The following is a 23,746-nucleotide window of genomic DNA, read 5'->3' as shown; positions in this document are numbered from 1 at the left end:
TGAGGCGGATAGTGCCCTGGTATTTCCTAAAACTATTCAGTGCTCTAGTTTCCTTGCTCTAATAGGCTAGAGTTTGAAATAACATTTCTCTAAATATAGTTATTTCAAAACACAAGTGTATTAAAATCTTTAAATACAGCCTTACAAATAATGTAATCGTCTGTTTGATGTGACATTCGGTGCTGTACTGTATCAGTATGATACAATGAGAGAGTTTGCCATTCATCTTTGTGTTTCTTCCCATGACAAAGTATCTCCTCTTAAAATGGAATATTTAAAAGGAGAAATTCCTCTGAATGATTGAATATAAACTAATTTTAGACTTGCAGCAGATTGTTGTGCATCTGTCAGGAAACTGATAGTATATCTTTTCATTCACATATAATATGGAACATTTAAGTAACTTGCAGAATTTGCAAATTTTGAGTCCCACCAGCTAGTGGAAAGCAAGTGGATCCATAAATAACATTTTTTTGAATACATAATAACATTTTCAGTGAGGAAATAGCACCTTTAGAATATATTTTTAAAAGCTAAAGAATTTCTCTTTATTCCAGAATCTATTGGCTGATTACTCCGCAACTGTTCATGGCTCTAGTCATCATCATTGTAACAGAGATTCTAACATAGATGCTCTCATGGTTATAGCATTATCAGCTTACTTCATATGTTGCCAGCTCACTTGCATTGCCGATTTTACTAATAAGGAGGAAATATGTACTTACAAGTTGCAGAACAATTCACTAACTAAGTTGTTTCATTAATTTGCTACTTATAAAAATTAGGTATTCATCCAAATTCAGTAGAAATACTGTGCAGAAAGTAAAAGCAACATTGAAAACATATTTTTAATATACAATGAAATGTTCAGTAGCATTCCAACTAGCAAATATTTTCTTTAATTATCTCTCAAAATGTATATTTAAACATTACCATAATTTGCTTGAAATCTCTTAATTTTATTTATTCATATCAAGGATTGTTATATTCAATTTTATGGTTATATATTGAAAGAGAGAGAAATTAAAAATCTTCTTTGATAGATTCTTTAAAATTTATTTCAAGTCTAAAGGATTTTTAAGTTTATTCTCTGAAAATTACTTTACATCTAAAGGAATAAGAAGAGTCAAAACCCAGTCTGGCTAATAGACTTGGTTTACTTCTCTTAAAAGTCATTTTTTGCCCTAGCCAGTTTGGCTCAGTGGATAGAGCAGTGGTCTGTGGACCTAAGGGTCCCAGGTTTGATTCCAGTCAAGGGCACATGCCTGGATTGTGGGCTCGGTCCAACGTGCAGGAGGCAGCCAATCAATGATTCCCTCTCATCATTGATGTTTCTATATCTCTCTTCCTCTCCCTTCCTCTCTGTAATCAATGAAGGTATATTTTTTAAAAAAAAATTATTTTTTATTTTTCCCTCAATGAAATATTTACATACAATGGCAACCTGGCCACCTTTCACATTGCATACAAGGCTGATATCGAGGCATGCATTACATAGTTCATTGTTTTTTTATGGGACCAAATTAAATGTCTCTTTTGATGGCTGCTAAAGTTGAATATCCCAATTATACAATGATCATAAAATATTTATTATTATTAGCTATTATTAACTTTACATACTGTTGGATTGATTAGATATTAATGTTATGGAATTATTTTTCAAATCCTACATAACCTCATAGGCAGAAACTGATTTTAGTTCTGGATTGAGTTTGAAAATATTACTATGCTTGACTTTTGAGTTTATTTTTCAATATGTTTAGGCAAAATATGATTTTAAAATATATAAAATAGAATACTTGTCACTAATATAAGAATAATATTGAAAGCATTATTTAATATAATACAAACTAACATTTATTAGTTAATTATTTTCTATAGAATAATAGTACTTGGATTAAAGTGAATCCAATGAAGTTAATTAATGGAAGAGAGTATTTCTTTTATTATTGTTTATCCCATAGTAAGAACCCTCTGACCATAAATATATAAGCAGGATGTGTGAAATGTATATATAGTGCTAACACTTATTCAGGATTTGCATGACATTATACTGTGGTTTCTGGGTTACTAAAGGGTGAAGTGTTTTCATGTGATGAGTTATATAAGATAGACAAGATAAATTATTCTTAAGTTTTCTAAAGTATTTAAAATTTTATTGAAACAATTCTATTTTTCCTTTTTTCTAAAGATACCCTGTCCTCTTTAAATGTGTTTCCAGGAATACAATTTTCTGTGTTAAATTTTCATGTGCATTAATCTTCTTTCAGGATGGAAAATAAGTCAAGTACATTTTATTAGAAAGATAAACAAAACCATAAAATGGAACAACTTCTTTCAAAAAGTTGAACACATTTAAGCAATAAAACAAACAAAAAAAAACACACAAAAAAAACAAAAAAAGTTGAACACTATGAGTTGTGCATTTTAGTTGCAATGACCATGGTTTCCCACCATTATTTTTTAATTTTAGTGTTTGGCCAAAAAAGTAATGTTTCCAGAATAAAGTACTTTGATCGATATTCACTGTCCCAAAGTTGACATCAGAAATTCATTAATCTCTGAAGGAATTGACAGACCTGGAGAAAATTTTTATTTTTAACTTTCCTAAGACATCAGGTATTTAAAATGGACAATCTGTGATTCTTGATTTGGGAATAACTTTCTCTAAAGATGTTAGTTATGGCACATTTTTAAAAACCATACGTTCATAGAGCAATATTCAAGACATTCTGAATTTTTCCAAAGTTCAGAAATTTGTAATGTTGCCAGTCCAAAAAGAAAAGTCTAATTTGAGGTACATTTACCATCCAGCAAACTGAGCACACGAGACTTAGAACAGCTTACTAGATCTATGTTCCTACTTTATTATAGCTTAACTTTTCTTTCTGGTACAGGCATTTGTTTTTCTTATGTTTCTAGCTATTGTCCTATGATGAGAAATAGAAAATCAACAATACTGGATCTGCTAAAGCACCCACTATTCAAAAACATCTTATCAACCTTCACCTTTCTGAACTGGGTATGATCACACAGGTGCTATTCTTTCATCAGAACATCTAACCTTGCCTAAGTCAATCTATTATTCTTCTTAAAGTTCACATTTACTATGCCTTATTTCTGCTATACTTTTCTTTAAAACTTAAATTCCTTAATTTTTTCCAGCAGGTTTGTGTAGAGTGCTGCTAATACCAATAATAATTGTGTCAAACTGACAGTACAGCTTTGAGTACTTTACATTAATTTTTCTGGCTTTCACCCTTAAAATTTGTCTTATTTTTCTGTAGCCCACATGGTATAGCTCCTAATCTTTAAGAATTTAGTCACTTATTATTCTTATTATAGATCTCGGTATTAAAAATATGATTTCTAACAATTTTCTTGATGTCAAGTCCCTCTGGAGGGTCACTACTCTCTGAGATCTTGTCCATCAACTTCTGTTTGATTTAATTGGACTACAAGCACTTTCCTGATTTAACACAAACTAAACATCTCCATTTCTGAGGCTCACATTACAAACAACTGGACCGAAGAACTTGTCCTCTTTCCTTGTATACCTATCACCCGATCTTCAAGAATGTGTTTCCCTTTTTTAGCTCTCCAGCAATGTTTTAGGCTAACACCTAAACTTACTTGTTCAAGCTGGTCAACCACAGCTACAAAAAATAACTGCATGACATGATAGGCCCTACTGTAGGGCCAAAACCTTACATGGTCTGGCACATCAAAAACCTCAGTTTCTGAATGTTCTTTGACTGCACGAACCCCTGAATTTCACTTAGAATATAGATGTGGTATTTTAGGACTCAGAAAATGGAAGCTGTGCTCTTTGACTAAAGTTTAGAATCTATTTGATGCTAAACAAAAGAGTCAGACAATTAGAGACCACAATGCCAGCTTTATTGCTAACCGAGCTGTTAGAACATGACTTAAGTATATGGGGGAAAAGAGGGTTTTCTGAATCCCCAAATTTGATAAACTTGCCTGACACAGAAAGAGTCACAGACTTCCAAAATGCACAAATGTGGCCCCATGCCTCCTTCAGAATAGCATCTACAATACCCCCGAGTCCATCAATACACTAATCTGGAATCAAGGACCATAAACTCACAAGGAAGGAGATGAAATGTTATGTCATTAGCATCTTTGCCTGAAGAAGAACTTTCTGAAATACCAGTGTCAAGTGTGTTTGTATTAATGTCTCACCAGATTTCTTACCTTACTTTTCTCTCCTGGAATATATTTAACTGCCAATTACCCATATCACCTCTCTGGGAATGTGATGATAGGGTATGTGGCAAACTCCCTAAATACTTAGAGTTCTGAAAATATATTATACATCTAAAATTAGTTGATAATTGCCCAAACTGTAAAACTATTGATTTAAAATAATTTTCCCTCAAAACTTTGAAAGTATTACTCTTCCTGCTTCTAGTTTTGCCCACTGTCAATTGCTTGTCATTCTTTCATATTTAACATGTAGGGTTTCTTTATACACATTCTCTCTCTCTCTCTCTCTCTCTCTCTCTCTCTCTCTCTCTCTCTCTCTGAAAGTTTAAGATTTTTCTCTTTATTTTTGAGGTTCAGAAATGTTATAAGTATGTTTATAATCAAATGTTTTTTATGTTTCATTTTCTATTTTATACTTTTAATCTGAAGATTTGTTAGACTGGACTATCTTACACATATTAACCTAAATGACTTTTATTTCTAGATTCAACTTTATTTCCAAGAAACTAATTTTTACAGATACTATGGCATTGAAAATGAAGTTGTCTGTTTCAGTAACATTGTACCTGCCTAGCACTCAGGACAGTCCTTGATAGGCAGCAAACACATTAAAATTCATGTACATCCAGTGGATGGTTAGTTATCTCCAGAAATATAAATTCTGAACATATTATATCAATTTTTTATCTGCTATCATTTTCCCCTATATTTTAACACTGTACAGTTTTTTACTAAAACATATATTCATGCTGAAATCTGTATCTTGAGATGAATTCATATACAGATATCAAATGAATATTAATATATTGACTAATTTATCATTTTCAATCTTTAGTTATAATATAGATAATATATTATTATATGTTTTATTTGCTATGTTCTCCTGAATGGATGTCACTGCTAAATAAAAATGGGTTTATATTTTAAATCAATTTTTCAACATCATTAAAACAAAATTAACATTCCAACCCAGCTATCAGCAGCATCCTCAGAGAAGAGTTTATCCTTGGAGCATGGCAGTCACAGTTAATCACTATCAATGAATCTTTATGTTAGAGCTTCAAAGACATAAAAGTGAAGCTCTGTAGATTTAGTTAACTTATTTCCATTGCAATCCTAAGGGTCTCCTTCAGTGCATAATCATTCATGTGTTTTGAGACTCTGCACTTTTAATCTTTGGTATTTGGAAGGCTCCGAGATTAGCTATCTCTAAGCAAAACAAATGTCACTGCAAATATTCATAACGGTATCACAGAAATTTCACAACAGTCTTTCACTTAATAAATATTTATTAAGGGCCTATATGCCAAGTTAAATTTAAAAACAGGTTGTGCTTCAGAGGTTAATTTGTAAGACATGTTTTGGAGGCTTTGAATACATTTTCCCATCTAAGTAATGCTGTATATATGGAAGGTAAGTGTCTTCACTTGCCCCACAAATATCTATTTTTTAAGCATGTTAGAGGAACTAAATCTTGTGAGATTAAGCAAAAAGAGGAATTCTCGGGTAGGGTATTAGAGATCTCAGAGATTGCAGAAACAACAGTCTGGACAACTTCAAAATTTTAACTATAACAAAATATGAAATATTTCTCTAGAGTGTTGTCAATACTCATATCTTCTATTTCACATTTATAAATTCGTAGGTGAAGCATCTGATTGCCCCAATTAAAAAAAGATATTTGCACTTGGCTCAGTTGGCTATAGTCAAGGGTTCATTTAGTTACAGACATGACTATAGGGGAACATTCCTGGGCAACTGACTCAAAAGGATCTAATAGTGTAGAATTTTTCAGAACCTAAACACAAGGTTCTCAATATTTCTCTCTCAGAAAATGTGTCCCAACTTCCTAGTTGGAACTCTAGGAATGTATCTTCTGTACCTGCACAAACCTAGAACAATCATGGCCTTGCCATCTGATCATGGATAGCCCTGCCTGGTTCCAAACAAGGACAGTTGTAAGAATTCCCTGGAATCTAGAAAATAGTAACACCCAAAAGCTAAAGGCTCAGGTGCATTGTCTTAGGAAAAATAAAGCTAAGGGAACCAAGTGCTCTCTCTATAAATTTTATCTATGTAAGAAAGAAACAAAACATATAGAAAGAATGGAGTTGCTATTTTGAACCCACAGTACAATATTAATAGACTAGAGATCTGGTGCAGGAATCCGTGCACTGGTGGGGTCCCTCGGCCTGGCCTGTGGGGATCAGGCCAAAACCAGCTCTCCGATATCCCCTGAGGGGTCCTGGATTGCAAGAGGGCACAGGCTAAGCCAAGGGATCCCACTGGTGCACAAATCTGTGCACCAGGCCTCTAGTGTGCATATAAGATCTTTGGTTAATCTCTTCTCACTTCCCTCCCTCCCCTCTTCCCTCTGCGATTCATCAGTCTGTTCCATGTTTCCATGCCTGTGGTTTCCACTCCTGCATTGAGCATCTGCCCTCTTGTGGTCAGTGTGTGTCATAACTACTGGTTGGAGAGTTGAATGGTCAGACAATAGACCAGTCGCTTAGGCTTTTATATATAGAGATTACAGAGGAAATAGAACAGAAAGTCTTCATATTTTCTGTCCATAGAAAATATAAAATAAGAATTAGTAATAGGAAACTAAAACTCAAGATAGCTACATGTACTGGAAGAAAGACCTTTTCTAAATTAATTTATATTGTTTTTCTTGATTGATACTAAAGAGACAGACATGAAGACAAATGATTGCACTAAGTATTTCAGGGGGCACTGTCCCTTCCCTAAGTAACTGGTCTTCTAACAGAATGAGAAAAGTGCCACAAGCCTAAAGCCATGTAATGTTCTTATTTAAAATATGTTCTCCAAGTTAAAGATTGTTTCACCTCACTGTTAGTTTTCAAACTAAAGATAAAACATTTATCAGATCATCACCAAGAATAAATGGAGTCCCTTAACTATAAGCTGTGCCCTTAAATTTTTCAAACTTAGCTGGACATGCAGATCAGGAAAAATGCTGTAGAAACACTGTGTGTTGAGTTCAGCAAGATATTTCATATACTTTTGAAAAGATACTTCTGAACATGGGATGAGATTAATAAAATGCACTTATAACTGATGGGATGGTTGTAATCAGAGGGGCTGAAGAAATTAATTGATGACTGAGTGAAATAGGTGGTCAACTCAGCGCTTTTATAAATGATTTAAATAAGAATAACAGTTTTGTGAAAGCTTGAAGCTAGAAGACATAGTCAAGTTTTTTACATAAAGATAGTACTTTTGTTTAACATGTTAAGCGCCATGTCAGTCACTGGTGACTGATGCTATCCTTTCTGTCCAGACTGGTCAGTCACTGGTGCCGCCAGCATATGGGTGAAATCGGATATCACGGGCTAAACGGAAAGGAAAACAAAACAGGCTTGGAGCTTAACATGTTAAGGAAGGCCTTCATAAAAAGATCCAAATCTAACATGATGAAGTTTAATAAGGGCAATTATATAATTCTGTATCCAACTTCATTACTATACATTTTATTTGTGTGTAAGAGGATGTGTATAATTTAACTTCAGCTCCTAAGAAAATTTTTTCACCAAAAAGGACAAATTAGCAATGCCAGACAAAGAAGTTAATGACTTTCAATATCCAGAAAAGCAATTATTAAGTCCAAAAATCTATGCACTGGCCGGATCATAGCCAAATATTGTGTTAATTTCTGGGAAATAAGCTTGAAGCAGATGTATTTGAGGCAGCATATATTCAGAGGAAATGACCACTATAGCAAAATGATACCAAACCATTTCTCCACGGAGTGTTATAAATAACTAGGAATATGTGGAGTGTAGACAGCAAAGACCCAGATGCTGCCAAGCAGACAAGAAATCAGACGTGTTCTTTAAGGCTTAGTGATAAAATCTTGGGCCAAAAGCAGAGGTGATTACCCACAAATTTGAGCTAAGTCTGAGTGAGAACCGATAGTGACCACAGACCTGAGAAGAAAGAATTGACCACCTGGAGTTGTTTCTCACGTTTCTGTCCAATAAGGACCTGCCAAGCATATGTATGTGGTAAGATTATGATAAGGGAGATTCAAATGTCCTATGTGAGATTGGGTTCTATGCTCTTTAAAATGTCCCTGCCCTGGGGTTTACTATGTTCTCTATGATTCAGAGAACTGGACTCAGAACCTCTGCTTTTTTAAAGACACCTGCGGTGCTGCATATTGTAGGCACTCAAATTATATTTTCTGAATAACTAAGTGTGTGATTAGAAGCTGTGCGGGAAAGAACTCTAGGGTAAAGAAGAAAACCTAAGAAAATGGAACAGGTACTAGGGCAATGGCCTCTACACAGAAGACTAAACCAGAAACCTGGGTTTCATCCCTATTCTCCCTTTTCCTTCTTCCTCTACGCACCTTCATGTACCACTATCACTCTCACCTCTGTTGTATACTATCGATCACTCTCGCCTCTGTGTTCCTTCACCTTCATGTACCGTCACTCCATATACTAGCTCTTTAAAAATCTCTCAAGCATGTGATTTTCTTCTTTTCTCATACCATTTAAAACTATCTTTGTACTTCCAGTCTTGCCTTCCTGTAATCTATTCTTCACATTTCTGCTCAAGAGCTCTATCTAAGTCATATTTTGTAACCTGCCTGAAATTCCCCAATCATTCTAGCAGCCATACGATACAGTCCAAATGCCTTTATGTAGCCCATAAATTCCTACATTATCTAGTCCCTATTTATCTCACCAGCTCTGTTTTCTCTGTTTCCCATCATGCACGCTATGGTCTTAATATGCTTAATATCTAGCTCTTATTATAATTGCTCCTATATCCTAGTGTGCATGTATTCTTTTCCATTTTCCTCCTCATCCTTTGTATAGTAATGATAGTAATCTACTCACATGTATTAAATACTTAATAATCACATGGAACAGTTATAATATGCTAGCTATTATTCTATACATTTTAAGTTGTATTGTATCTTAATTTTCACAACACCTTTGGTTCCCAAAAGTGCAGATCTCCTGAGCCTATATTACATCTGAATTAGATAGGATTTCAGGGGAAGGCCACAATTTAAAGAATATGCAGTCCAGTCTTTCAGCTGGACCTTGAATACTTTATATAATTTAAAATGGTCTATATAGGGATTAAAAAAAAACAACTCTCATTCTCTTTATACTCTGAAAAAGTAACATATATTTTCCTTTTACCCAACCTCATCCCTCCCTTCAAAATGTTCAACAAGTATATTCAAACCAAACAAATACTGTACCTTTTTAAAGACAAAGATAGGTAGTTTCAAAACACAAGATTTAGCCATGTATATAATTGACTTTTTCTGATATAATTAACCCCACATAATATTCCAAAGCTTAATATAACAATAGTAATGATCACTAATAAATAAGCAATATACAAATGTAAATGTGTGCTTGAGTCAATCTAACATTATTTATTTCAGTAAAACTTACAAAGTCAGTGTCTAATAACAAGGATGATTTAATTCCTTTTTTAAAAAGAAAAACTGCCACTAATTATGGTACATTTAGATAAATGCTGACATCTTAATCTAGAAAGAATTCTCCATATTTGTTTCTACAAATACAGGAATTTGCATTATCTCTGTATTGTATTTTTCACATATTTATTTAAAATTAGCCAGTCATGAAGCAAGTTTCTTTTCCTTGTCTCCACATTTCTAAGAAGGGTAGTGAGCCTTCATGTCCTATTGCCAGGGTTTTATTTAAAAAGTCTTTACCAAAATACATTTCTTTCAAAAATATATATGCATTGTATATATGTATATTTTATGCATACATTCATATATACATACCATTAAATGTGCTTCCTTCTAATTCTACATTATAAAGTGCTTCATTTGGGTTAAGTTTGCTAGGCAAATGAATAACAAGATTCTTAGAAGAATAGAGATTCTTAACCTCTTTTAAAAATATCTCTAAAAGCTATTTGAGCCGAAACCGGTTTGGCTCAGTGGATGGAGCGTCGGCCTGTGGACTGAAAGGTACCAGGTTTGATTCCGGTCAAGGGCATGTACCTGGGTTGCGGGCACATACCCAAAAGGGGGTGTGCAGGAGGCAGCTGATCGATGTTTCTCTCTCATCAATGTTTCTAACTCTCTATCTCTCTCCCTTCCTTTCTGTAAAAAATCAATAAAATATATATTTTAAAAAAATAATAAATAAAAGCTATTTGAAGTCAGCATTAACTTGAAAGAAATGTTATTTCTAAAGCAGTGTCATGATGAACCATACTTAAAACTTCGGAAACATTTGCTTTCATATACAAGGATTAGAAGAAATGTGCTTGGCTATCTATCTCTATCTGTGTGCCATCATCTGACTTTCTATATAAAGCCACTCCTGCCACTAGCCTGGGGTGCTCTTATATCCACGGAGCTCACCCCGTCACAGCGTGGCCTTTAAGTCTCAGGGCTTCATCACTTTCAATATCATTCTCTGCTCCAACTCCCCACGGTCATATACTGAGTCTTGTCATCATCCCGAGTCACTCTGTTACAAAGTACTGATTTAGGTATATCATTCCTCTGGGACTGGAGTCTTCTCCTTTCAACATGCTTTATGGACTTCTTCCACTGTCATCTTTATAAACTTCTGTTCCTGCACGCTGCGCTAGCCCTTCTCTGTCCTCTCCTCTTTCCCGTTTCAGCTTAGATTCCATGCCCATAATTTCAACACAACCAAATATTCCTAATTTTTTTACTTCTCTTTCCTTTGCTCCTATCCATGTGTCATAAACACAGCCACCACTGACTTGTCATTCTCCCTGTCTATGTTTGGGCACCTTTGTGCTTCTGGAGAAAATTACAGCAAGGAAACTGGCACCAGCTTCATTTAGGATTTCAGTACTGCCCAGTAATCTTGATATGTTCCTCTCACCAGTTCTACTCTCTGAAACTTCTATGAGAGACCTCCACTTTGCTTAAACCTGCATCTTCTGCAAATGAGCTCACATTGTGCCTTAGAAAGAGGGAATAAAGAGAACAACTGAGTACTCTGACTTATTACTGTCTAATGCACACTAACACTTGCCCTAATCCTGTTTTGTTGTGTTTTATTATTACAGGAAACTAGGCTTCTGTCTTCTTACTTAAGGCCATCCCTTCCCATTTTCTCAGTTATGTTGAGCCTATTACTACTTGCTCTTAGATCTTCAAATTCTGTTCTCTTCTGTGTATGGCCATCACCATTCAAACATTCTCAAGTTTACGCCATTAAAAAAAATCCTTTCTTCATTCTACTTTTCCACTCCAGTTACTACTCCAGTCATTCCTCAACCTGGTGCTAATAACTGATTTAAAAATATTTCTGAGTTATCAACTTGAACCTTCAAAAGTGAGAGGCAATTATATTCCACATATAAAGCTCATTTCATGAATTATTTCATGTGAAATATGAATTATTTTACATCCACAGTTGACTTGTTTGTAAACAGGTGAAAGCCCATTCATTCAATAGGTGATCTAGAAAGAGAAAGTAAGACAACTGACGTTTAAGGTGCCTGTTCTGAAATATAAGACGTGTGTTAGCTGTAATGTCTTCTTGTGCGGATGTTCCCAAGGAAAACATTATGCCAATAATTGAATTAGAACTTATTCATTAGATGGTAACTTAACTGTCTCTTTTCTATGTCAATTAAAATTTATTTGCCTATTACTTACAGTGGTCTTTAACTAAAGAACATTTATTCTTGACAGAACCTCTCTTGCTATTATCATAATCTGGAGTGGAGAGGAAAAGAATAATGAGGTTATATGTAACTGCAAATAACTGCTTATAGGAAAAAATGTATTAATTTTTATAGTAGAAATTAAACACTTTATCTTTGCATATATATCTTTGATACAAATTTATTACCACAAAAATATCTGAGTTACTTATGACTATAGCTTTCTGGTTTTTGCAGAAGATATATTTTAGAAAGTCATGAGCTGAAATACTTAATATTCTAAAGTGAGATATCTGTTCAAAGTGACTCTTAAATTAATTGACTATGGAGGAGATGAAAGTTTATAAAAAGTACAAGAAGACAGATAACTTACACAAATTGATAAGAAATATAGTAGAACTTAAAACAATACTTTATTATTTGTGTTTATTATTTGTTTTCAGAATTTCTCATGTTTTATATTTAAGGTATTTTTTATTGGTGAAAATTTTCTATTTTCAAAAATGATAAATGAAGATGTGAGGAATATTAATATTCTACTTTATGCAGATTTAACCTGCTTGTTTTAATGGAGAGCAATTTCTAGGTAACTGGTAGGCTATGGAAGATAATTTTGTCCATGGTAATAACTGGCCCAAATTTTGGGGCCAATTTTTGTATAAAGCTCAGAAATTGCCTTGTTTTCAAAGCTCATGAAAAAGTTCACAGGCATGTTGACAGGAAAATCACCTTAATCACTTAGAAGCTATCTCTTTTTTGTTTTAATTTTCTTTGTTGTATGTATGATGTAAAAAGTATGACTTAACTTGCTTAGGACATTGTGGTACCAACTTGTTTGGACAATTATTTTTGTTTCTTTGAAAATTTAAAGAGCTTGCCCCAGCTATTCTGGTACTAAGGTCAAAGAATATACCTCTCTTGTGATGCCCATTTAATAAAGTAATACATGGTTTCTCTGAATGAATGCGTTTAGAGAGGCACGTGCAGGGTGTTCCATTGCCACAACAAATTTTTTCTTTATAATGATTATGCAATAATCAAGAAAAATCTGATTTGCCCTATTTCTGAGATAGGAACTCCTGCTTCATATTTTGTTACATTGAATATATTTTATGAGTTGTAGTAAAAGTTTTATTTTTCTGAGATTTAGTCTAGTATGCTTGTCTAGAAAATTTAAAATAATATTTCCATGGCTTTTTGTTGAATTATTTAAATTCCATATTTCCCTGTGCCTCTACTATATCCAGGGAACAAGTGGGCCCCTTCAAAGATTACATTGAAATCAATGTTGCTTTTGTGATGATTTCTGATAATATTGGTGAACCAATCTCATTCATTATTTTTCCTCATAGCAATATTTATAAAGTTCTGCTCAAATAAATGTTTCTATTGAAAGAAATTCAATTCAACACTCATTCTGCCAGTTCAGATAAAGGAAGAAGTAGGGTGGCAAGTGAAGAATAATTTAATTATTTTATACTTTCTCATGTTCTGATTACTGGCACATATCTCTATACAAAAATAAGAAATACTCGTTATGATAGCAATTATTAGAATAATAAAATTATGGACCTGGAATGAACAAATGTATTTTTGCCCCAAATTGAGGAAATTCAAGATCAGAACCTGCTAGTAATTTTGACCTAATCATGTGTGAGAACTAGAATACAGACCTTCTGGTTCAAACCAGTTCTTTCTTCAAGTTGCTGCGTCTCCAGAAGCCTGCCGTGCTTCTTGAGCTCTAACAGTGGGCTTATACGGCTGTGTAAGCCATGCAGGGAGTTATTTGCTTCTACTTGTAAAATAACCCAGAAGTGCACTGAGGCAAAGAGTGTCCTTTGACGGGTGCTGATTTCCTCCCGGGGTATACCAGAGGCTGGGGAAAATGTGGTCACGCATGTTTCAGAGTGGCTCATTTTCAAGAGACAGACTTACTGGTCAACTATTAGAACTCCCCTCAGGCTGGTCATGCTTTTGGACACAGTGAGTATGTGTGTCATGGTGAAATAACAATAAGACACCATATCTTTCTCATATTTGAGCTTTCACACATCTGAAATAATGCTCTTATTTTATTCCACGGCTTTCTTTGAATTGAAATGTATGCATTAACATTTGTGTGCTTTTCTTTTCCATCCATCCTTCTCCATCTCATGAAAAGCACATCTGGGTAAGTTGAATCACCATGGCTGGTGAACATGTTTATTTTCAGCATCATCCTCTTTTTGTTTTATCTTTGGTATTTCTCTTTTCAGTTGTAACACAAGCTGCACTGCCTCTGACCAAAAACAAAAATTGGAAAGTGTATTTATTTCTACAGCATCAAAGGAATCATTGGTTCAGAGAAATGTTCATATTTGAATTAATTATGTTGGCCTTCCAGGCAATTGTGTTTTGGTTCTTTGAGACACATGTCAACAGATATCCAGACATCATCTCCCCTAGTTCTCAAGTCATTCTCTGCGAGTTAGTGTGGCATTCAGTGAGGCCTAAGTAATAGTTGCAGGCTGTTTGGGTATTTTCAACAGTACTGCATGACCAACTCTACCTGGGTGTTTCCCAGTGCTCTGCGGTTCTGCATTGACGTTGTAGTCAAGAGAGAAGTGTTGTCAATTGCTACAACTGCACTTACATGAAGAGGGAAAATGCTAGATCTCCCCTAATTGCTTCTTTACACTCAGGTTCCAAAGTCAATCTTATTTTTGGTTGAATCCTTTCATTTTGTGTTCTTTCCATTGTTTCCTGTATATGGGTTAATGTTTGAGGCTTTAAACATTTATGCTATCCGGATTACAGTTTCAAATTTTACCTTTTTTTTTAAATTAGAATATGCTAGTTATTCTTAAAACAAATCAGGCTTCAAAGTAAAACAAATTATGCATAATTTTATAAAATATTTACACTGGTGTAAACTTTGCTTTGGTAACCTGGGGGACTATTTAGCACACTTTAGATGGGGAGACATATTGCTCTTAAATTCAAAGCCAAAAGTTGGGGGAGGAGTAAATGAAATAGCTACTAGGAGATGCAATTATCCAGGAAGCTGTGGAGAGTTTATAATTGGCTACATGGATATTTTTGATACCAATATAAGGTCATGTGCTTTATAATATTACTTAGTTCACTAGCATGGCTTATATTTGTTTTATTTTCTTCTATAATTTCAAGTTATAGTTATTACTACTACTTATTTAACAATGCAATATTTACTCCAGTTAGGAAATTCATGATACTAATGGAAACTCTAATAGGTATTTTTAAAAATGCAAGGCAAGCTACGGTTAGAGTGCTGTTTAGTTATGCTGGCCAAATGCAAGTTGTACGAACTTACATTTTCAAAATAATAAATAACTTGACAATGGATTTCAAAGCATTATTTTCATGTCATCACTTAACATTGGTCTTCCATGTTTTAATGATTTTTAAGTTTCATGAGGAAAATAATCCCAAGAAATAAAACTTCATTTCTGTATCTCTTTTGAATGAAATTTGAAAAATAATGAATGTATAAGGTGTTGTCATTGATGGGCTTTAAGGAAACTATAAGTGCCTTAATTCTAAAATGCAGTTTCTTGTCTCGCACATGCTCCTGGAACTTAAAAATTTAGATACCAAAATAATTTCCTTAGCACAGTTGCTAAAAGGAAGCTTAGGTGGCTAAAATGTCAGGAGAAGATAGAACAAACAGTGTTGTGCAAAATTTTGGGGTGGAAAGAACATTGAATTAGGAGTCAGAAGACAAGAACTTAAGCCCCAACTTTCCCACTTATTTCCTGCATCCCCTTGAGGGACTAAGGTGACCTAGGTATGTGCTCTGTACTCACCAATATTACTCTCAACTTTGTAATTCTCACAATAGCATAAGAAAATATGAATAACCTCAGAAGTGTGGAAACTGAAAACTTCAAATTGGAGTTAAAGAGGGCTTAAATTAAATCAAGTACTAAAGTAATCCAGTCTCAATGGTATGCAAATAACCTGAAAATTTACCAGTGTTCCTCCAGTAAGTCCCCAATTGGGAGAACAGACCACAGTATCTTGCAAAAGTGAAAATGTTTAATGGAAGGTAATGCAAGCCCCTCTAGTTTTCAGTAACAGCATGAGTAATTATATTATACCATCACATTTGTGTGTGTGTGTCAGTGTGTGTGTGTATTTTTAATGGTTTTCATTAAATTTAAAATAAAGAAAGAAATTATGTAAATCCCAACTCAAATTCACACATAAATTCAATTTCTTGTCAGTGACTATGCTCTCCATTTCAAAGCAACCTGAAGGATAAAGATTTCAATATGAATGAACTTTGGTTTTAATGTAATCAAATCACTTCAGTCTGAACAAACTAGAATGTGTTCTTAGACTCTAAATCAAGCACTGCTTAAATATGTAATGGAATTTTATATGCACTGCATGTAAAAATGCACCATAATACAATACACAAACACAATTGTACACACACACAATCAATGTGCTGTGCTTTCCAAATCAAGTCAAACATGTTAATGTTGAATTTGAAACTCTTCATTTTATGGAGCTAAATATGTATATTTAGCTAATCAATATTCTGAAGCAACGGATTGAGATTTGTAATATATTTCTGTTTGGAATAATTATGTTGAGATACACATTTTCAGCATACAGATGTTAAAAGAAAAACTGAAGTGCATACTCTTACTAAAGTCATGAGAGCATATGATTTAAACACAACAAACAAAACAAAAAATTTTTGAAGGGCCATATTGTCCAATGATTTTTCAAAAAATTGTATGGTAAAATATCTGTTTAGAAATAATTATTAAGCACACTGGATTGACTCTTAACCAGATTTTCATCACGAATGCCAAACCAAGTCAAACTTTTGGAATCATCTGGAATGGATACTATTCTGACAAAGTGGTTCAAAAATTGGACTACAGAAATACATTATGGGATGCAGTTTACTAAAACAAAAGTACCTGCATGGAAGGTCTGGTCTACATATTCAACATTCACAATTATTTACTGAGCACCTCTTTTGTGCCTGTCCTTGTTTTAGATGCTTCAAATTTACCTCCGAAAAGAATATATAAAACCTCGCTCTTCTTTCAACTTATTTTCTATTGGGAGATGACAGAGAGGAATAAATGACACTTTATGTTAGAAAATAAAAATAATAAAGCAAGGAATAAGGATAAGGAGTGCCTGGTGGGTGTTATGGGAGGGAGGGTAAGAGACGTTCAGAGAGCAGGTGACATCTGAGTGAAGATTTAAAATAGGTAGGGAAGTAAGCCATGTGGAGATGGAGAAGACAAGAATTTCAGGCAGAGGAAATAGCAGGTACAAAGGTCCTGAGGCAGAAAGAGGCCTGGGCTGTTTTCAGGTCACAGCAAGGACACCAGTGTCATTAGGTGACATGGAAGTTGAGCCAAGAGACGAAGAGAGTAGGGTAGGTTCTATGAGCCTCTTTGGCTTTTATTCTCAGTGATACAGGAAGTAATTGAAATTTATGAGCAGAGATTACATCATCTGACAAGTTTTAACAGGATCACTCTACCTTGTGTGGTGCAATTTTATTAGGAAACTAGACAGAACTTTCACAATTAAAGTTTTCTAACTTTTAAAAATGGCTTTTGGACAACTCATATAATTCACATGTGGAAATGGTATGTGCTTTCTAAGTGTTGAGTGCATATTTCTTGTTGTTTTTTCTTTTATTGAATGTAGAAAAGACTATTATAAATGTATGCTTGTTACTTCCACTTTAATGCCACTCACCTGTCACATAAGTAAAAACGTTCCTTTCCATAATGTATGTAAATTACAACTCTTACTAGTGCTTTTCACCTCTGTCGAGGTCTGCTCTGAAGGAGGTCTTCTCTAAATTTTCTTGCACATATTCCATGCTCAGTCCTGCCTCTGCCTCTCCGCCCTTACTGCTTCTCCTGCCTGGAACACGGTCCCCATCTCCTTTCTGCCTGCCTTTCAAAGCTTAGTTGCCACAAAGACTTCACCAATTGTTTCCCGTGCTATTCGCCCCCTTTATGAAATCCTCACACTCAGAATATACATTACTGATATTTGACACCTATTTGTATATTTCATTCTGTTTTCAGACAGTTTCGTGTGTTTACTTTTTTTTTTTTTATCTAGCCAGGGATCTCCTGGAAAACTGGGTCCATGTCTCTTTCCTCAGATGTTCAATAAGTACCTGATGGTTTGTTATTTGACCCACTTCAACCCATTTCTATTACTGTGTCAGTCACAGCGAGACTAGGCCATTTGAATCTGGTTTTCAGTGAAGGGATGGCACTAGGAAGCCTGAGGGATGGGTGGTGGCAGAGCCAGCCAGGTGAGGAAGCTCTTTGTAGTGTTGGGGGTGCAGGGCGTCCGTGTCGCTGTTGCCTTTGCCAGGCGCTGAGTAGCTTGCTTGCAGGATGGACCCATGCTTTTCTTGCTATCGCATCAATTGAAACAACAGTCGATTTATGTGTCTCTTCAGCCGCTATAACTTCAATATGTGTTTTGTCTTCTTGCTTATTTTTCACAATGCCTACTTCTTGGTAGCATCCTTTGCAAACACAAAAAGCTCTCCTGTTGGAAGTCATTTTTGATTATGTATTTTAACATATTATAGTCCACTGTAATAAGCAATTAATTGATTGACAGAAAATAATTAAATACTTTATTTTGGGGTTGATATATGATATTAATTATGGATTCCTAAGCACAAAATATACACATTCAAAAAACCAATTATTATATATGTTTCTATTATTTGTGTGTAAGATCAAAGCATACTAAGGAACAGAGAATACATTTTTAATATAGTCCTGGCCAGGTATATTAACAAGAAAACAAACTTGCTATGTCACTAATGAGCAAACTCAAATTGGTTTTGTAAATGGACGTCAATTCTAAAGGCTCAGTAGTAGGGACAGGGATTATAGATGCATTTGTCAAGGCTCTTTACAACTTTTTATTGTCAGAAACAAACATCTGTTGTTATTGAAGTGTTTCGCTTTCATTAAAAACAGCAGTGGTTATAAATGGAATTGAGTGTATTATTGAATTTCAGACCTTGCATTCTTTGTTGTGATAGAAGTCTATTTACCTTAGCGTTCTCTTCAAATGAGAACTAACTTTGTAGTCTAATCAAAGAACTAACTGCTAAGATAGCCACCTGGACAAGAGAGAGAGTTCTAAAACTAAGCACATCTTTTGAATGCTGCTAAAATGACCAAATTTATCTCCTGCCTCTATATACAGGCATTTCCTCTACCATTGAAATAATAAGGGAAGACGAGCAAGGGGGATGGAAGAAACCACATTTAGACCCCATAATGTATACTTGAATATGCTTATGTGGGCAATTTTCTTGTTAAAGGGATATTTGCTGATAATATAATTCAGCTTCTTAGTCCATTAACATTTAATGGTTGAATTTTAGTGAATAAATGTTAGGGGGAAATTATTTTTAGATGTCACTGTTTAATTTCTAATAAAATCAATGAGTGATTTGCATGTATTACTTAAAGGAAGGAGGAATTCTGTTATTCTATATTATCTCATAAAAAGTTTATAAAGGATTATTTGATTTATTTAAAAATAATGTAATTTAAAATAATCACAGCCATCTTTTGCCATTTTACCTGACTAACCTCTGTTATACACTTCAGGCATGAACTTCTAGAGGAAGCTCGAAGGAAGGGATTACCTTTTGCCCAGTGGGATGGGCCCACAGTGGTTGCATGGCTAGAGGTAAGAGAATTCAACCAGAAGGCTCTTGATTCAATCACTACTAATTTGGTAGTTTTTGTTGTTGTTGTTGTTTTAGAGAGACGGCTAAAGGCAGGTTTTGAAGTAGCTTTCCAATAGACTGTAATATCTCAGAAAGGAAATATTGCTTTTTCTAGGGACCTGTGAACATTGCAATGTAACTGTATTGCTTTCTTGTGCTAGTGGCTGAAGTTCATACCCAGTGGATAAAAGGGAGTTTCTCTAAATCCCACCCTCTTTATGTCTTGAGTAAGAGAATAATCAGTTTGTGTGTGTGTGTGTGTGTGTTTTTAATGGTAAAATAGACGTTTTATTTATTTGTATGTAAACTTATAAACCAACCAGCCAAACTGGTACTATTGTCATGACAGCAAAATGCAAAAAAACATCTTTTACAAATACTTGAGTAATAAACAAATTAAAGATTGTAAGACAGCAAAGGGGGCAGAGGAAATCAGTGAAGCATATTATAGCTTAACCATTCACCTGAACTGAGGCTTTTAACAAGCCTCCCAATCCCAGACAACATGAGTAATCCTTTATCACACACCTTTGTGCTTTTACTGTCTATTTTTGAGGTTAAGATTCTAGATCTAGAGTTATCCAAATACTAGATCTAGTATTATATCTAATTATCTATAGCCAGAGGCATCTTTTATCATTTGTCTAACAGCAGCAAGACTACAGAAGCCTCTTTACTTTGACTCCAATCAGACCCAACCCCTACCCTCCAAATTGGCACAGTAGGCATGAGAAGCAGCATATCAAGGCAGAGATACGTAGAAAAATCCCAGGAGAGGTAATACAGCCACTACCCAAACTGAGATTGAGTAATACACCCATCATCACACTATGTTTATGGCTATATGTTCATGAACTCAGGCTATACGTTCAGGGAATAATCTGGGAATAAATCCGCGGATTGCAGGGTACCATAATATTTAGGGGCTTGCAGTATTGCATCATAGGTTTCCCCAGCAATTTCCAAGGAGGCCTCCAAATCACTGACAGGATTTTGCTGGAACTGGATCTGGGGCTGCAGGGATTCCTCTCCATAACTACAGAATTGGCTGTTCCAGGCCTGGTTATTCCAGGCTTGGGGACACCAGGTCTGACCATTCCAGGCAGGGTAGTTCCAAGATGGGCTGGTCCAGGAATGGTTGCTGCATATGGAAAGGTTTCCAGCAGTGTTCACCAGGCATCCCTGATGACAAGAGGAGAGGCCCAGGTAGTCTGTAGTTGCTGAGCTCATCTGGGTCACAGGGTGGCTATTCTTGGGCCAGTTGTATTTCCGCCACCTCTTACACTTCATTCTCTGGTTCTGGAACCAGGTCTTAATCTGTTTGTAGCTAAGGTTCCGGATGTTGGAAAGTTCTTACATCTGCTGGTGGCTGAGATATTTCTGTCTTTGAAATCTCTCATTGAGTACTCAGAGCTGGGTCTGTGAGAATATGGTTCGGATCTTCCCTCTCTTGACCTGGGCTTTCTCCTCCTTCCCTGCCCTGTTCTCTACAGAAGTGAGTAGTGTTGCACTGGGACTGCTGGGACTGGTGGAAGAATCGGGGCTGTCCAGTCTCTGTGTAGTGTCTCAGCAGATGACATTTGCAAGGATGCATCGTTTTCTTCAGGCTCATAAATCTCAGGCACTGGTGAAGGCTCCCTAGATTTGGATGGTTCGGAGCAGGGCAGGCTTTGGGGATAAGCCGAATCCACACTCCTGTTGCTGAGTTGAAGGAGAGAGAAAAAAACACCAAAGAGCTAGAGTGTAAGAAAGACCCAGGCTTCAGTATTTGGCTAGAAGAGCTTAGAGAAATATGAAAATCTCCTGATGTAAAAGTACAAAAAGACGGGAGAAAATGGATCAGCTTTGCAGTGACAGGATCCAACCAGTCAATTTTGCAAAAAGATAAAAATTTGGAGGCTCCGGATTTATAAAGGAGGCTCAACCAAATTTAGGCCTGCTCTCTGGCAGCCCCACACCCACACACACCCTTGCAAATTCTGTTAATCCTGTCTGAGAATAATCAGTTTTTGAGCCACACTTTTGTTGTTGCAGAAAACATCAGTTCCAGCCCATAGGGTCCCTTCTCATCAGCAGGCTTCAGAGAAGAGCCATTTCTTGCATTCTCCCAAAAGATACCACTGCCACCTAACTGCAGAGAACTGTTCCTTTGCTTATGGTATTATTCCTGAGCCCAATTCTCTAACGCCTATGGACCAGCTAGATTTAACCACTTGAAATAAAACGGAAGATGTATCCCCTTTTTCCCTTCTGTGTCTAAACTGAATGTTATGATGAAACAAGAATTACATTCAGCATTCCCTGCACAACGCAGGGGGCTGGGAAAATTCAGTAATATCTGAGCAGGGTGGAGGGGATCAGGAGCCCAGTAGGACAATTCCGGAAATACATACTTCACCACAAGGGGTCCCTCATGCTACTTATCAGGAGTGTTCTATTTAGTTCAGTAGAGTGGGCTTCTGGGATATGCCAAAGTCAGGGCAAAGAAGAACACAGGCTTTTCCTGCCTGCCGGAGGCAATTAGAACTCCTTGTTTCCAGTGGTTTGGGATTATAAAGTTACCCACATTCATTAGCATATCATACCCAGAGCAGAAGAGTTGATCAATGAGAAAAAATTAAAACCCCTATGAGTTTTGAAAATGGTCTTATATAGATAGATATGAAAACATTTTTTTTTCCCTTGGCCTGGAAGAAAGAAGCTCTGTCTTGCTTTATTTTACTTTCTCGTATCAGGGCTTTTTTTTTTTTTTTTTTTTTTTTTAGCATTTTAGTAATCAGAGCTGCTTCTTCCAAACAGGTCTTTAAAATTTCTATATTTTAGGAATAATTTATAAAACGAAATGCTTCAGGAAGCACCCCTCAAATTTGATAGCCCTTCTTTGATCAGCATCGTTCCAATAAAGTGAGCTATACTTTGACAGAGAGCTGCTATTTTGGCAAGTGAAGAAAACAATTATTTTAATAAAATAAACATATTTACTGACTTTAAAGGGCTAGGAAAGGACAGACAGTAAATTTGTGCTAATTAAACATATCTGAGCATACAAAAATTGCTCATAATGTGCTTCTTAAAGTGACTCCGGTTCTAAAATGGAATAAGTAAGATAAATGAGCAGGGTGAACAATGAATGAGAGCTCCTAACTCTCACCTCCATTAGCACCTCCTGTGCATACAGCTGCTGAGAATGATGCAGAGAAGTAAGCCTGGTGCTTCATACACCATTTATCCACCCCCAAAACTTTCAAAAGTCTAATCATAGATGACATTGATAACAGTGTATGGACAAGCATTTGGATAAATCCAAACATTTCCGCGAGTTGTTTTGTGTTTTGGTTTTGTTTTGTCTTTTGTTTATTTTGGTTTGGTTTGGTTTGGTTTGGTTTGGTTTGGTTTGGTTTTGGCGGGGGTTTTGAAATCCAAATATCTTACTTAAAAGAGAGGAAGTGGAAAATGACTAGTGTCCAGCAAAGGTATATGGAGATCTTTAGTTATTTTGAACAACCTGTGTTTATAAACTAAGAGGACAAGTGCCATCTTGAGTTGTATCTAATCATATCTGTCTAGGTAAGGTCAGTTCCTTGGCCTAGCCTGCTGGAAGAGTATATAAGATTCAGTCAAGCACTATACTACTAACAGATCCCCTCTGTCCTTTCTTTATTTCAATCACAGCCTAATCCACATTGACTCAAAGACTTGGCTTTTTGTTTCCCTTATAGAGACAAGTAGCCTTTCAATGTGGTAGACTTTTTAAAATAAAGGATATCTGTATGAGTTACCTAAAACCACGTAACAACTTATCTCCAGACTGAGCATTTATTTTTCCTCATGACTTCTGTGGGCCAGGAATCTGGACATGGCTTAGCTACAACCTCTCTTCAGTCTCTCACCGCCAGCGTGGCAGTGTTCTCAAGGCTTGACTTGGGGAGAATACACTTTCAAGACGACTCCTGTTTTCACAGTCATGATGCAGTGTCTTGCTGGCCGTTGTCCAGAAACATCTGTTCTTTGCCATGTGGGCATCTTCATGGGGCTTCTCACAACATGGAAGCTGGCTTC

The 23,746-nt window shown here is 35.6% G+C and overlaps 1 protein-coding gene and 1 pseudogene across 1 annotated transcript in view; one reads left to right on the top strand and one right to left on the bottom strand.

Annotated features, from left to right (window-relative positions):
• PPFIA2 (protein tyrosine phosphatase, receptor type, f polypeptide (PTPRF), interacting protein (liprin), alpha 2) overlaps nucleotides 1-23,746 on the top strand; it is a 451,032-nt gene that overhangs the window by 389,421 nt on the left and 37,865 nt on the right. Inside the window, exon 22 of the mRNA XM_015571108.1 lies at nucleotides 19,566-19,647. Within this exon, the coding sequence (XP_015426594.1) occupies nucleotides 19,566-19,647 (82 nt within the window). The remainder of the gene's footprint in view (nucleotides 1-19,565; nucleotides 19,648-23,746) is intronic.
• LOC102770338 lies at nucleotides 20,528-23,702 on the bottom strand (annotated as a pseudogene).

The sequence above is a fragment of the Myotis davidii genome, unplaced genomic scaffold, assembly GCF_000327345.1.
Source record: "Myotis davidii unplaced genomic scaffold, ASM32734v1 scaffold26, whole genome shotgun sequence".
Lineage (NCBI taxonomy): Eukaryota > Metazoa > Chordata > Mammalia > Chiroptera > Vespertilionidae > Myotis > Myotis davidii.
The sequence above is the reverse complement of the archived record's forward strand: the minus strand, read 5'-3'. Positions and strand labels throughout refer to the sequence as shown.